The 16,937-nt window shown below is 44.5% G+C and overlaps 1 protein-coding gene across 7 annotated transcripts in view; it reads right to left on the bottom strand.

Moving 5' to 3' along the window:
• Window positions 1-16,937, bottom strand: part of LOC129816539 (mitogen-activated protein kinase kinase kinase kinase 4-like) — a 110,016-nt gene that overhangs the window by 50,002 nt on the left and 43,077 nt on the right. For all 7 annotated transcript variants that reach the window (XM_055871109.1, XM_055871110.1, XM_055871111.1 and 4 more), the window contains exons 3-9: window positions 8,667-8,723; window positions 4,915-5,040; window positions 1,492-1,602; window positions 1,044-1,134; window positions 721-851; window positions 353-407; window positions 154-232 (exon numbers count right to left, since the gene is read on the bottom strand). In XM_055871109.1, coding sequence (XP_055727084.1) covers window positions 154-232; window positions 353-407; window positions 721-851; window positions 1,044-1,134; window positions 1,492-1,602; window positions 4,915-5,040; window positions 8,667-8,723 — 650 coding nt within the window. The remainder of the gene's footprint in view (window positions 1-153; window positions 233-352; window positions 408-720; window positions 852-1,043; window positions 1,135-1,491; window positions 1,603-4,914; window positions 5,041-8,666; window positions 8,724-16,937) is intronic.

The following is a 16,937-nucleotide window of genomic DNA, read 5'->3' as shown; positions in this document are numbered from 1 at the left end:
TCTGTAGTGACGCCACTAGCACTGAGATGCAGTGCCTTAGACTGCTGTGCTACTCGGGTATGAAGGAGTTTCACCAGTGTCATTGTTCACAGTGGGATTGTAAAATGGTGGCTTAAATGTTTGAAATCATAACGGCAGAGATTAGTCACACACCATTTCTTTGACTTGAGTCGAGGAGGAGGGTTTCTGGGGATGAGGAAGAGAGCTCTCATTGGATGCATATCGCACAGCGCTGGAAGACAAGACCAAACCCAGGTCAGACAGAGGAAAACAAACATAATTTCAACCAGGTTTGCCATCTGGGACAAATAGTAGTGTAGAAGTCCAATAGTAAAAGAATGTCTGTACTTACGAGGAGCTCCCTCAGCCATCTCTATAGCTGTGATTCCAGTGGACCACAAGTCACTCTGCAGGAGAAAACACACTATGAAAGATATGGACACAGCTACCATTGTGTGTGTGTGTGTGTGTGTGTGTGTGTGTGTGTGTGTGTGTGTGTGTGTGTGTGTGTGCGTAAATCTATGCATGCATACGTCTATAGGATGGTAATTACCACCCTCTCTGGTCCTGACAACATCAGCCCCAACCTGCTACTGTACTGTCCCATCAGCCTACACAGCCACATACAATGGCACAAACGCAAACAGCTATCAATCCACCAACTCGACACATCGCTGGACACTGACAGAAAGCAGCATGGTTTTATTGAGCGCATCTTACTCTGTAGTCATAGGTAGCGTCTGGGTTCTCGTCGCAGGCGATGACCTCGGGCGCCATCCAATAGGGCGTACCAATGAAGGTGTTCCTCCTACCCACTGTCCGGTCCAGCTGGGCGCTTACACCGAAGTCCACTGGAGGAGGGGGGAGTAGACCGGTCAGAACCAGTTCAAACTAGTTTAACACCCACACATCAAACCAGCCCCATGCAGTTTAAGCCAGCTTAAACCAGTTCAAACCAGTAATAAAGCAGTCCCAGTTCCAATCAGGCCCAGCTAAAACCAGGCCCACTTGAAAGGCCCACCAGTTTAAACCAGTGAACTCACCTAGTTTGACCTCTGCGTTCTCAGTTAGCAGCACGTTCTGGCCCTTGATGTCACGGTGGATCACATGGTGGGCGTGGAGGTGAGCCAACCCCTGAGGAGACACACAGTCATTTATTGTTTTTTAACCTACTTGTAGAATCTCCAAAGCTCAAAAATAGGAAGAGTTGGAGCTTCTAGGGCAATTCAGGCAGCTGATTGAGTAACTTTTTACTGAAGAAAGTGTTTGTTTTATATTGTGTTTTGCTTTTCGTGTATTTTGATGTGTATAGTGTATTATGTATATTCATGTGTATTGATGTGTATGTCTGATAGAAGGTTCATCTGTAAAAGACCTTGGTCTAAGCATGACTCCCTTTCGAAATAAAGGCTACATAAACAAATAAAAAATAAACTACAGATCCCAGCATCCAACAGCAGGGGAACTTGTAGGGCGTAAATGTGGACTCACCCTGAGGATCTCACGAGAGATGTAGGCGATCCAGTCCTCCTTCAGTGTGTTGCCCTTGGTGTTCTTCACAAGGTCTGTGATGGAGCCTGCACCACAGAACTCCATCACCAGCTAGAGAACCAGAGAGAGAGAGAGAGACCCAGAGATACCCAGAGAGAGAGAGAGAGAGACCCAGAGAGAGAGAGAGAGTTAGAGTAATGTGCACACTATGCAGCCATTATTATTAACAGTGTAGATGTGAAAGATTAGAGCCACAGCTGTGAAAACACTAGACCGAGTACTTGAGTCTTTACTGGGAGAACCACTTACTCTCCTTCCTTCTCTCTCCCTCTCTCTTTCTAAGAAAACTATTGATGGTTGGCAATAAATTGGGAATAACCCTGGTCTAGCAAATTATAGCAAGATAAATCCCTCTCTCCCCTACTCCATCCCTCCTCCTCTCCCCCCTTTAGTTTCTTGATGCACCTGCACCTCTGAGAGACAAAAATCCCCAGAGTTTGACAGGGGCCATCAAAGGTAGCCCTTTCAGGGAAACACACAGGGACTGACTCCGAGAGAAGGGAGGTGAGGAAGGGGGAGTTCAAACTTCACCCAACCTTTAGAGGATTGGAGGAGAGAAGGAAGGGTGGTTTGTGGAGGGTATGCATCAGTGGAGGACAGTTTATAATAATGGTTGGAATGGAGCCTTTGGAATGGCATCAAACACATGGAAACCCTGCGTTTGATGTATTTGATACCATTCCACTTATTCCGCTCCAGCCATTGCCACGAGCCCATCCTCCCCAAATAAGGTGCAACCAACCTCCTGTGGTATGCATGTACCCACTACCCACTCAATTGAGGGATATGGGTGGGTTGGAGTTAGGTTGGACGCAGCTATGGTATCCATATTTGTCATAGTGATACTAACGTTTGTAGGTGGGGTAATTTGGGCTGTATGGGTTAAAGCAACCAAAGAAAATCCCATTACAAACTTAAGTCAATATCAGATCGGCGGGAAAGATTTATACCACAATTACGAAAGAAAGCAATACTAAAGCACACAATTACCATTAGAAATAACATTTTGATGGTATCATATTTTCATTTCATACCTTCTCATATTTAGGTTGCTAGAGACGTGACCCAGTCGTTCGTTCGATTAGCTTGATATTTATGGATGCGACTCAATAGATTTTTCTACATGTTCCGTTGCCAGTTCTTGTCCCTTGCTTGCAATCTAGCCAACTAGCTATGGCTAACACAGTCACAAACTCTGCAGCCAGAATAACAGCAATGTAGCTGCATTTGTGTTTAAGTTGTTTTCTATTTACATTCATTTGGATACATCCATAACAATGAGCTGATGATGCCTGCTTTTGCCTGGCATAGCTAGAAAAGTTTGCCTTCTCGTCAGGACACTCAGTCACTGTTCATTACGAGGAGATCACATTGCATATCAAACACTAGGCTAGAAGCTAGCTAAATAGTTTGTTGCTAGCAAACCTGCCAATATGACAACCGAATTTAAAAAATACCAGTTGCTGAAAACAGCTGGTCAAACTAGAAACATGTAGGAGTATTTGATAGCATAGCGCCACTTGCGTGATGACTGCAACATAGGAACCAGAGAAATTCATATTCATCAATCACCACGTTAGGTCATCAGATGGGCCCAAAAAATATGTATCTGCAAAAACAAAGCAATGCTAGGAACACTATATATACACACAAAAGTATGTGGACACCCCTTCAAATTAGTGGATTCGGCTATTTCAACAAAACCCGTTGCTGACAGGTGTATAAAATTAGAGCACACAGCCATGCAATCTTCATGTGTAACTCTGTGTTGTTGTATGTGTTGAATTGCTATGCTTTATCTTGGCCAGGTCGCAGTTGCAAATGAGAACTTGTTCTCAACTAGCCTACCTGGTTAAATAAAGGTGAAAAAATAGACAAACATTGGCAGTAGAATTGCGTTACTACAGAGCTCAGTGACTTTCAACGGGGCACCGTCATAGGATGCCACCTTTCCAACAAGTCAGTTCGTCAAATTTTTGCCCTGCTAGAGTTGCCCCGGTTAACTGTAAGTGCTGTTATTGTGAAGTGGAAATGCCTAGGAGCAACAACGGCTCAGCCGCGAAGTGGTTGTCCACACAAGCTCACAGAGCGGGACCGCCGAGTGCTGAAGAGCGTAAATATCGTCTGTCCTCGGTTGCAACACTCACTATGGAGTTCCAAACTGCCTCTGGAAGCAACGTAAGCACAATAACTTGTTGGCGGGAGCTTCATGAAATGGGTTTCCATGGGCGAGCAGCTGCACACAAGCCTAAAATCCCTTTGCACAATGCCAAGCGTCGACTGGAGTGGTGTAAAGCTTGCCGCCATTGGACTCTGGAGCAGTGGAAACGCGTTCTCTGGAGTGATGAATCACGCTTCACCATCTGCCAGCCCGACGGATGAATCTGGTTTTGGCGGAATTCAGGAGAGCGTTACCTGCCCAAATGCATAGTGCTAACTGTAAAGTTTGGTGGAGGAGGAATAATGGCCTGGGGCTGTTTTCATGGTTTGGGCTAGGCCCCTTTGTTCCAGTGAAGGGAAATCTCAATGCTACAGCATACAGTGACATTCTAGACAATTCTGTGTTTCCAACTTTGTGGCAACAGTTTGGGGAAGGCCCTTTCCTGTTTCGGCATGACAATGTCCCTGTGCACAAAGTGCGGTCCATACAGAAATGATTTGTTGATATTGGTGTGGAAGAACTCAACTGGCCTACACCCATCGAACACCTCTGGGATGAATTGGAACGCCTACTGCGAGCCAGACCTAATCACGAAACATCAGTGAACAACCTCACTAATGCTCTTGTGGCTGAATGGAAGCAAGTCCCCGGAGCAATGCTCCAACATCTAGTGGAACGCCTTCCCAGAAGAGTGGAGGCTGTTTTAGCTGCAAAGGGGGGACCAACTCCATATTAATGCCCATGATTTTGGAATGATGTTCGACGAGCAGGTATCCACATACTTCTAGTTGTTTAGCGAGCTACCTTTTTTCCCTGTTGGACCTGCATTGATAAGATATCCAATTTCAGTTTGTGAGGTTCTCGATTTAGCTTTCTGTAACTTTGTAGCAAGTACGGTCTGCATGTGTAGGTGCATATTGTGTCATGATTGCAAGTTGTCCCGATATCTTTTCCAACAGTCCCGTTATCTGGTGTTAATGTCCATTCTAGAATGCCCTTCCGTCCAATCAGAAACGAGTGTCAACAATGCTGTGGTAAAAATATAAATTTCATTTCTAAATACTTTCTACCTAGTTTTAGTGTGGTCTGGAGTGTGTTTTTTACCTAAACCTCTTGCGTCATCCATATGATGTAAATCCGACGCAGTGACGGAGAACTTTAACCCCTGGGGCTGAGGGAAAGCGGGAGGTAAACCAACTTACCCATAGCTGGTCGTCGTGTCCTGGGGGGCTCTTCTTGATGAAGGCTCCGTAGTAGGTGGCTATGTTTCTGTGGTGGGAGTACTTCTTCAGCATATTAATCTCCAGTTTAATCTCCTCCTCTTCATCCTATAAAGAGCGCAGGAGAGCAAATGAGGGAGACCATTAATTTAGTTAATGTCTCCCAGATGACCTGATAACAGTTTAATCTGGGAGCCCCCAAGACAAACAAACAACCAACCACAAGTCATACACACACACACACACACACACTTCCTAACAAGCTATTTGTTTTGTTTATGATGGCTTATGAGATGACACTCCATGGTTGTTTACCACTCTTGGCATTCTTCAGACCGTAAGTTTATTGTAATCATGACAACAAGGGCACTGCGTTCATCCACCTCTGGCCTGCTCGCCTCCCTACCACTGAGGAAGTACAGTTCCCGCTCAGCCCAGTCAAAACTGTTCGCTGCTCTGGCACCCCAATGGTGGAACAAACTCCCTCACGATGCCAGGACAGCGGAGTCAATCACCACCTTCCGGAGACACCTGAAACCCCACCTCTTCAAGGAATACCTAGGATAAAGCAATCCTTCTGCCCCCCCCCCCCCCCCCCCTCCCCCTTAAAAGATCTAGATGCACTATTGTAAAGTGGCTGTTCCACTGGATGTCATAAGGTGAATGCACCAATTTGTAAGTCGCTCTGGATAAGAGCGTCTGCTAAATGACTTAAATGTAAATGTAACAACAATAACAGAACAGGCTGGTATTTATTCAACCACATTATGAGCCTAGTAAATACCACAATTTATTGACTTTCAGTCAAACCGAGACTGTTGATGAGCATGGCAGTGAAAACAGCACATTCTATATCGTACAAGATAATGGAGCCTAATAAACCAATATCACACACACGGTGTGTAGGATTCACTCATAAACCATGTCAGGCATCCATTTAATGAGAAAACATCGATTCAGTGTAATTTTTAACAATACTCCCTCAACATGTGGTCTTCCTGTTGGTAGAATGACGTGACATTTCCCCTGACTGGTTTTATCATTCAGAGAGGGGGGAGAGAGAGACAGAGAGAGAGGAGCTGACAGACAGAAGCGGTTGGGGTCTGGGTTACAGCTGCTCAGGCAAGGAAATATGACATCATCTCTCTCCTCTATCTCACCTTCACATCAGTCTGCACTCTCCATAACCTCATCTCTCATCACCCCATCTTCTCTCACTCTGTCCTTCGTATGCCCCACTTTCCTCATTGTCCTGATGCTATAACCACCATTCTAACTTATGAAATGGTGGGAGAAGGTGGTATCAGCCATCATACAGATAGTATCACACACTGGAACAAATAAGGGTGATAAGCAACCCTTTTTTTTACTGGGTGCAGAGAGTATTGCAACACCTCCGCCAACCATTTTCTCACCTTCTACACTGTAAAGATATTCAGCTGGGAGAGAGGAGAGAGAGAGCACAAGAGAGAGTGGAAAGATGGAGAGGCTGTGTCTGTATCAGGGCTTTTACTAAGAACTTCTGACTACTATTGAATCACAGTGAATGATAGCCACCAACAGCAGCCTTTCTGCTAGGTTAGGGGAGCAGGCCTCTAGATAGTACAGCCCTCTGCTCTGCCGCAAGTAGACCTAATGTGATTAGAAGTTATACAGTGAGACACAGAGAGGCAGGCAGAGGAGTGGTAGGTAGAGAAAAAGCAACAGAGGAAGGGAGAGAGGAGAGATGGGTAGTGATGGGAAAGAGAGCAAGACAGAGAGAGATGGAGCAAGACAGAGGGTGTGAGGGAAAGCAACCAAAAGAAAAAGGGCAGCGATAGGAAGAGAGGGAGAGAAAGAGGGACAGAAGAGCGAGACAGTGGTCAAGAGAGGTGAAGAGAGCCAAGCGGCTGAGCGCCTTAGACCCCTCCCATAATCCCACTGCACTTCAACTGAACCTTCTAAGAGGAGGAGTACAGAAACTCCCCCTCCCTCCCCCTCTCTGTGCTGTATGTAGAACAGGATGTGGTATCTGGGTCAGGGCACATATGCTGAGATGAGCCTGTAGCGTAAAGTGAAGCTAGAACTATACTGGAGCTGTCTCTAGATCTACTGTAGTATGTTCTATACAGGAACAAACATACATGGTAGGGAGCTTGGCCAGAAGTACTAGGCTGACAATACATGCTTCCATCCTAGGCATAGACCCTATAACTGGTGTGCACCACCGCTACACACCTCAATGATTCTACCTGACTCTGTTTCTTGAAGTAGTAGGCTACAACAACACAGTTCAACAAAATATACCGAAAATACCTCAAGTAATAGCTCACAAACAGATGTTTTCTGCTGACCAGGAGTTCCTGGATGGCACATATCATATGTCCTGTCGGTTCACTAGACTAGCTTATCTATCCCCCTGCAGGACAACCAGAGAACATTTTCAAAAATAAACAAGCTACTCCAACCCAACTCTCGCTCCTGGCAAACACCCAAACCTCAACTGAATTGTTTATTTTACAAAACGGCTTTAAAAACCCTCCTCTCAGAAAAGAGCTGATGTGTGTAAAATATCTCTAACATGTGTAGATCACCAGTAGGACTGTATACACGGCAATACTCTCATTCTCTGTGCTCCTACGGACTATCCATCCTTCTCCCTGTCCTAATCGCTATTCCATCTTTTCTTTAGTCTCTATTTTGCAACGTTTACATGAGAAATGAAAGGATTGTGCTCAGATGTCTTTTCAAATCAATTATCAGAGACAAGGTAGGAAGATGCTTTGTCATGTAGACAAATACAGTCTAACATTTGCTTAGTGACAATAGCCTGGGTCTGTCTTTCTGTTCAGGCACCATAAGAGACACCGTTAAGGCAAATGGGTGGAGGCAGACACTTAGTACACACACACACACACACACACACCTCGAAGGCAGGCTGACTTCACAAGACATGACAGGGGGTCCATAGAGGCTGTGTGCAACCCTCCTCCAGAGTATCTGAACACCAGACCTCTCAGCACTGCCTAACGCTGCCCTGGGCTACATAAAACCACCTCCATCCAGCTCCAAACACAAACTCAGCTCTGTGGCATGAAGAGGAAAAACACGGAGGTTGAAGCCCTACATTCATATAAGCCTGATATTATGGCTATTTTAGGAGGGAAAATATTGACTAGGGGAATTGGGGAAAGGTTTATCTTGGCGACTGTTGCCACCCTGCTACACTATTTGTGTTTTGGTTCAAATTAAAGACATACTGTATCTAGGGTCTCGGATGCAATAAAACTCAACTTGGGATATGTCCCAAATCTACATGGGCTAGAATGTGGCTATGGAGTATTTATTATTAAGCATAGCTGGATCATTGAGTCAAGTACTAAAGATCTATTCTGTGATCCAGATTTTTACTTGATTTGGTCTTGACATAACGTCTGACAAGGGATGTAATTTGTGTATCTAATGGTTTGGGTCTTAAAAAGGAAATGTCTCTCTGAGGAGCCTATTGGAGGGAATATAAAGTCTAGAATGAGTCCAAGGAAGGATTAGACCATGATGTTATAAATCAACAGATTATTCAGGAAGTAGTCTATCAACACTGGGAACCAAAATGGAACTGTTAATGAATGGAAGTGAATGTGTGGGAGCAAAGCAAATGGACAACCAAGTAAAGCTATGGCGACTACCAAGTAAAACTGTCAGTCAAACCAGCTCTCTGTTAAATCACACACAAACCCAATCGAGCACCAGCTTACCTCTGTGACGTCCATGACCTTGATGGCCGCCAGTTGTCCTGTCTTGACATGTCGGCCCTGCAGAGAGAAAAAGGGATGAATTAATGCCGTAATTTCAACCCTGACATGCAAAGTATCCATGTGACGTAGTTTCAGTCAGAAAGACCTTGAGTGCTTGATCCCAGACTAAATACTGGAGATTCCTTGATTCCTAACCATGAGTTCTTACTCTACATGATGATCATGGAAACACCAGACATCAGATACCTAAGCAACAACCCAGTCCATATCATTGAGTCAAGTACTAAAGATCTATTCTGCCATGCTTTTCTCTTTTCAGCTGAAACCAGTCTTTAGTTACCTCACAATGTGAATGACTCTAACCACTGCAGACTTCAATGACATCATATTTTCTGTTAACAGAGGAAGCAGCAGAATAGAGGGGACCACTCTGCAGTGAAACTGCCAGACAGAGAGAGGGTCAGTGAAGGGTAGGGGAATAACACTGCTGCAGGATTGGGTTTCCTTTGTCTGAACCGGCGACACCTGAGCTGGACCTGACCCCCCCTGTCTAAAATGGGAGAGTCCGGGCGTTGAGTGATGAGGGATTAACCCACTTCGACAAGGCGGGGGAGGGGGTAACAGGCTTTGTTGGTCTGACTGGAAGCAGACTAGTAGAATGACTAGAACAAAGAAAGAAGTGGGTTCACAACCTTGCATTAAAACATTGCATTTTCTACTGCTTAAAAATCATAATCACAGTAAGCTAGTTGTAAGAGAGAGAGAGAGATGAGAAACAGAGAATCCCAGAGTCACGACAGATCAGTTGTATGGGCCATATGTCAGTGCTGAGTTTGGGAGTCAGTCTCAGAGTGCTAGCCTTTATCCCAGAAGGCTTTAGTCTCCTCAGTGCCCTGCTTGGAGCAATCACCATGACAACCTGTCCTACCACGGCTTTTAACAGAGAGGGAGGAGAGAAGGCTGAAGTAGAGGAGTGACAGGTTTAGTGAGTGTGTGTGTGTCCATCCTCAGGGCTTGGCAACCCTGCCTGAGTCGCACTAGACAGGACACAGATTTAAAAGCTCTGCCGAGAGAGGACTCTGACAAAGACACCCCACCAAGGGCAGGGATCTCAGCCAGGCAGCAGCAACACAGGACCTCCCAGCACAGGACCCAACGAGGACCATGCCAGCTACCATAGACTGCACCACAACACCCTTGGGCTGCCCAGGGATACGCCAGACCAGAAAGGCCCTATAAATGAACCACACACTCCCTATCAAACAGAACTGGACTAAGTATTTCCCTGTTTAATGACAGGCAGGGTGTAGGCAGCTGTGGTCCTGGGGGGGGGGGTCCTGTCTGGGAGAGGGGGTAATCTAATCTGGAGATCTGTCTAAGGACTGTGGGGATTAAAGAATGTCTCACCAGTCCACATTTACACAAACACACATAGGTACAACACAAAGAGCAGCCTGTTGTAAGCATAACAGAAAATGTCCCATCACTGTTATATACCAACAACTACATAAAACTAAATTGCAGAGTTACAATTCCTCTACTGTTCATGTATTGAATTGGTCTTTCGATAATGGTGCAGAATGGTCATCTAACAGCGGTGTTATTACCCAGCGATGTTATTACCTTGACAAGACCTTTAGTGTGAGAAGGCTTGGCTGAAGTCCAGTAAATGGCTTTTATCAGAGGCCACTCCAGTCATGAGTCTCTCTAACTCCTATCAGTGTGCTGTGAGGCTTTCAGAGGGACTGTAATGGACTCATTTGGCTCGTGTGTGTGTGTGTGTGTGTGTGTGTGTGTGTGTGTGTGTGTGTGTGTGTGTGTGTGTGCAATGAATGACTCAGCTAAACTGGTATAATGGCCACACATGCTTGAGGAAGATGGATGCTGCAGTTAAATGGAAGCTGATGGAAGTTGACCACTGGCGTCCTTCACTCTGAGTGACCACTATGTACTATGCACACACACACACACACACACACAGACAGTACAAGTCAAATTTTGCACACAACTACTCATTCAAGGGTTTTATTTATTTTTTACATTTTCTACATTGTAGAATAATACTAAAAACATCAAAACTATTAAATAAAACATGTGGAATCATGTACTAACCAGAAAAGTGTTAAACAAATCAAAATATATTTTAGATTCTTCAAAGTAGCCACCCTTTGTCTTGATGACAGCTTGCACACTCTTGGCATTCTCTCAACCAGCTTCATGAGGTAGTCACCTGGAATGCTTTTCAATTAACAGGTGTGCCTTGTTAAAGGTTAAATAGGGGAATTTCTTTCCTTCTTAATGTGTTTGAGCCAATCAGTTGTGCTGTGACAAGGTAGGGGTGGTATACAGAAGATAGATTTTGATTTGGGAAAGACCAAGTCCATATTATGGCAAGAACAGCTCAAATAAGCAAAAATAAATGACAGTCCATCATTACTTTAAAGACATGAAGGTCAGTCAATCCGGAACATTTCAAGAACTTTGAAAGTTTCCTTAAGTGCTGTGGCAAAAACCATCAAGCACTTGATGAAACTGGCTCTCATGAGGACCGCCACAGGAAAGGAAGACCCAGATCTACCTCTGCTGCAAAGGATAAGTTCATTAGAGTTACCAGCCTCAGAAATTTCAGCCCAAATAAATGCTTCACAGAGTTCAACAGACACATCTCAACATCAACTGTTCAGAGGACACTGTGTGAATCAGACCGTCGTGGTCGTTTTGCTGAAAAGAAACCACTACTAAAGGACACCAATAAGGAGAAGAGACTATAAGGAGAACACGAGCAATGGACAATAGACCGGTGGAAATCTGTCCTTTGGTCTGAGGAGTCCATATTTTAGATTTTTGGTTCCAGCCGCCGAATCTTTGTGAGGCGCAGACTAGGTGAACGGATGATCTCTGCATGTGTTGTTCCCACCGTGAAGCATGGAGGAAGAGGTATGATGGTGTTTTGCTGGTGACACTGTCAGTGACTTATTTAGAATTCAAGGCACACAACCAGCACGGCTACCACAGCATTCTGCAGCGTTACGCCATCCCATCTGGTTTAAGCTTAGTGGGACTATCATTTGTTTTTCAACAGGACAATGACCCAAAACACACTTCCAGGCTGTGTAAGGGCTATTTGACCAAGAAGGACAGTGATGGAGTGCTGCATCAGATGACCTGGCCTCCACAATCATCCGACCTCAACCCAATTGAGATGGTTTGCTATGAGTTGGACCGCAAAGTGAAGGAAAAGCAGCCAACAAGTGCTCAGTGGCGTCTGGTAAGACAAGGAAGGGGTGGTGGTCGTATTTTTGTAAACAACAGCTGGTGCACGATATCAAAGGAAGTCTCGAGCTATTCCTTGCATGAGGTAAGGTTTCTCATAATAAGCTGTAGAACACACTACCTACCGAGAGAGTTTTCACCTGTATTCTTTGTAGCTGTTTACATATCACCACAGTCAGGCTGGCACTAAGAAAGCATTGACTGAGATGTATCCCGCCATTAGCATTCAACAAAACGCTCACCCAGAGGCGGTGCTCCTAGTAGCCGGGGACTTTAATGCAGGGAAACTTAAATCAGTTTTAACAAATTTCTATCAGCATGTTAAATGTGCAACCCCCTATACTCCCCACACAGAGACGCATACAAAGCTCTCCCTCTATTTGGCAAATCTGACCATAAATCTATCCTCCTGATTCCTGCACCAGTGACTAGATCAATAAAAAAAGTGGTCAGATGAAGCAGATGCTAAGCTACAGAACTGTTTCGCTAGCACAGACTGGAATATGTTCCGGGATTCCTCCAATGGCATTGAGGAGTACACCACGTCTGTCATTGGCTTCATCAAAAAGTGCATCAATGACGTCGTCCCCACCATGACTGTACGTACATACCCCAACCAGAAGCCATGGATTACAGGCAGCATCCGCACTGAGCTAAAGGCTAGAGCTGCCGCATTCAAGGAGTGAGACTCGGAAGCTCATAAGAAATCCTGCTATGCCCTCCGACGAACCATCAAACTGGCAAAGCATCAATACAGGACTAAGATTGAATTGTACTACACCGGCTCTGACGCTCGTCGGATGTGGCAGGGCCTGCAAACCATTACAGACTACAAAGGGAAGCACCGCCAAGAGCTGCCCAGTGACACAAGCCTACCAGACGAGCTAAACTACTTCTATGCTCGCTTCGAGGGAAATAACACTGAAACATGCATGAGAGCACCAGCTGTACCGGAAGACTGTGTGATCACGCTCTCCACAGCCGATGTGAGTAAGACCTTTAGACAGGTCAACATTCACAAGGCCGCAGGGCCAAACGGATTACCAGGGCATGTACTGCAAGCATGCGCTGACCAACTGGCAAGTATCTTCACTAACATTTTCAACCTCTCCCTGTCCGAGTCTGTAATACCAACGTGTTTTTAGCAGACCACCATAGTGCCTGTGCCCAAGAACACTAAGGTAACCTGCCTAGGACTACCAATCCGTAGCACTCACATCTGTAGCCATGAAGTTTTTTGAAAGGCTGGTCATGGCTCACATCAACACCATCATGCCAGAAACCCTAGACCCATTCCAATTTGCATACCGCCCCAACAGATCCACAGATGATGTAGTCTCTATTGCACTCCACACTGCCCTTTCCCACCTGGACAAAAGCTCAGTGTTCAACACCATAGGGCCCTCAAAGCTCATCAATAAGCTAAGGACCCTGGGACTAAACACCTCCCTCTGCAACTCTGCATCCTGGACTTCCTGACGGGCCGCCCCCAGGTGGTAAGGGTAGGTAACAACACATCCGCCACACTGATCCTCTACACGGGGGCCCCTGAGGGGTGCATGCTCAACCCCCTCCTGTACTCCCTGTTCACTCATGACTGCACGGCCAGGCACGACTCCAACACCATCATTACATTTGTAGATGACACAACAGTGGTAGGCCTGATCACCGACAACAACGAGACAGCCTAAAGGGAGGAGGTCAGAGACCTGGCCGTGTGGTGCCAGGACAACAACCTCTCCCTCAACGTGATCAAGACAAAGGAGATGATTGTGGACTACAGGAAAAAGAGGACTGAGCACACCCACATTCTTATCGATGGGGCTGCAGTGGAGTAGGTTGAGAGCTTCAAGTTCCTTGGTGTCCACATCACAAACCAACTAACATGGTCCAAGCACATCATTACAGTTGTGAAGTGGGCACGACAAAACCTATTCCCCGTCAGGAGACTGAAAAGATTTGGCATGGTCCTCAGATCCTCAAAAGGTTCTACAGCTGCACCATCGAGAGCATCCTGACTTGTTGCATCCCTGCCTGGTATGGCAACTGCTCGGCCTCCGACCGCAAGGCACTACAGAGGGTACCAGTACATCACTGGGGCCAAGCTTCCTGCCATCCAGGACCTCTATACCAGGCGGTGTCAGAGGAAGGCCCTAAAAATTGTCAAAGACTCCAGCCACCCTAGTCATAGACTGTTCTCTCTGCTACCGCATGGCAAGCAGTACAGGAGTGCCAAGTGTTGGTCCAAGAGGCTTCTAAACAGCTTCTACCCCCAAGCCATAAGACTCCTGAACATCTAGTTAAATGGCTACCCAGACTATTTGCAGTGCCCCCCCCCCCTCCCTCTGTTGTCATCTATGCATAGTCACTTTAATTAACTCTACCTACATGTACATACTCCCTCAAATAACCGGTGTCCCCGCACATTGACTCTGTACCGGCACCCCCCTGTATATATTATTATTTTTTACTGCTGCTCTTTAATTACTTGTTACTTTCATCTCTTATTCTTATCTGTATTTTTTGAAACTGCACTGTTGGTTAAGGGCTAGCCGAGTAAGCATTTCACTGTAAGGTCTACACCTATTGGTGCATGTGACTAATACAATTTGATATGTGGGAACTCCTTTAACCTTTCTAGGACACATGTTCCGCTAGCGGAAGCCCCCCACAACATTCCGCTGAAAAGGCAGCGCGGGAAATTAAAAAATATTTTTTGGAAATATGTAACTTTCACACATTAACAAGTCCAATACAGCAAATGAAAGATAAACATCTTGTTAACCTGTTGGGGATGGGGGCGCTGTTTAGACTATTTATGCTAATTTGGCTAATTTTTTAAACGGCTTCCCACAAAATCCTTGATCGTACAATATGCATATTATTATTATTATTGGATAGAAAACAGTCTATAGTTTCTATAGGAGTTGAAATTTTGTCTCTAAGTGGAACAGAGCCCATTCTACAGCAATTTCCCTGACATGGAGTCAGATTTGAGAAATGTTGGCCACTCTTCTGAAGTCAGTTATAAGGGCACTGTCGTTGCTATGACTATACGGACACTTCTTACGTCTTCCCCTGGATGCCTTTACGTGATGACGATTCCAACGGGGTCGATTGCGCGTTCACAGGCCCTACAAATGAAAAAACCCTGAAGCTAGTCATTCTTTGGGAGCTGCGTCATGAGCCTAGAGGACACCGGCGCGCACCTGTTCCAAGCGTTAGTTTAGCCTGTTATATTTCTCCGGTCATCTTTTCACTCGTTATAGGAGTTAAAAACATCATAAGGTAGTTAATTTAAAGCGTTTTATAGCAATTTATATCCGTTTAGTGCGATTTTGGGACATTTATTTTTGCAACGATGTGAAAAGTTGGGCACGCTTTTCAGTTCATCCCGAACGCAGTTGACATTTCCACATGGCAAGAGGACAGCTTTCCACCAAAAGACGATTTCTCCCAAGAAAGGATCCTTTGCCCAAGATACTGATGGAAGAACAGCTCAAGGTAGGACATTTTTATTATGATAAATCGTGTTTCTGTCGAAACATTTTAGTGGCTTAGGACGCCATGTTTTTTGACGTAGCTTCGCTTGGCGCAAACTGTATTGAAAAGTAAGGATAAATTAAAAAATGTAATAACGCAATTGTATTAAGAATTAAATTGTCTATCAATCCCTGTCCACCCTATATTTTTTAGTCACGTTTATGAGTATTTATGTATAAGAGTAGATCACTGTCTAAGTGGCGCAAGGACTTTTTCTTTACCAGCTTGTCTACATTTCACATTGTCTAACCATGATTTTGGTGGCTAAATATAAACATTTTCGATCAAACTGTATATGCATGTTGTAATGTGATGTTACAGGAGTGTCATCGGAAGAATTCTGAGAAGGTTAGTGAAAAAATTAATATCTTTTGGCGATGTTGACTTTTATCGCTCACTTTGGCTAGAATCAATGCTGGGCTGCTAATTGCTATGTGCTAAGCTAATATAACGATTTATTGTGTTTTCGCTGTAAGACACTTAGAAAATCTGAAATATTGTCTGTATTCACAGGATCTGTGTCTTTCGATTCGTGTATGCTGTGTATTTTTACGAAATGTTTGATGATTAGTAGTTAGGTAAACACGTTGCTCATTGTAATTATTCTAGTCCATTTGTGATGGTGGGTGCAATTGTAAACTATGCCATCTACCTGAAATATGCACTTTTTTCTAACAAAACCTATCCCATACCATAAATATGTTATCAGACTGTCATCTAATGAGTTTTTTTGTTGGTTAGGGGCTATAAATATCTTAGTTTAGCCGAATTGGTGATGGCTACTGGTGTTGGTGGACAAATAAAAGATGGTGGATTATGCTAATGTGTTTTTAGGTAATAGATGTACATCTTTACATATTGTGTCTTCCCTGTAAAACATTTTAAAAATCGGAAATGTTGACTGGATTCACAAGATCTGTGTCTTTCATTAGCTGTATTGGACTTTAATGTGTGAAAGTTAAATATTTTAAAAAAATATTTTTTTTGAATTTCGCGGCACTGGTTTTTCAGTGGGGGGGGGGGGGGGGTGCCGCTAGCGCCACGCTGATCCTAGACAGGTTAATCTACCCATCGTGTCCGATTTAAAAAATGATTTACAGCAAAAACACAACATATGATTATGTTAGATCACCGCCAAGTCCAAAAAACATTTTCCCAGCCAAAGATAGTAGTCACAGAAAGCAGAAATAGAGATAAAATGAATCACTAACCTTTGATGATCGTCATCAGATGACACTTATAGGACATCATGTTACACAATACATGTATGTTTTGTTCGATAATGTGCATATTTATATCCAAAAATCTCAGTTTACATTGGCGCCATGTTCAGAAATGGCTCCAAAATATCCGGAGAAATTGCAGAGAGCCACATCAAATAACCGGAAATACTCATCATAAACTTTGATGAAAGATACATGTTTTATGTGGAGTATGATGAATATTTCTGTTATT

Source organism: Salvelinus fontinalis, chromosome 19, assembly GCF_029448725.1.
Source record: "Salvelinus fontinalis isolate EN_2023a chromosome 19, ASM2944872v1, whole genome shotgun sequence".
Classification (NCBI taxonomy): Eukaryota; Metazoa; Chordata; class Actinopteri; order Salmoniformes; family Salmonidae; genus Salvelinus; species Salvelinus fontinalis.
The sequence above is the reverse complement of the archived record's forward strand: the minus strand, read 5'-3'. Positions and strand labels throughout refer to the sequence as shown.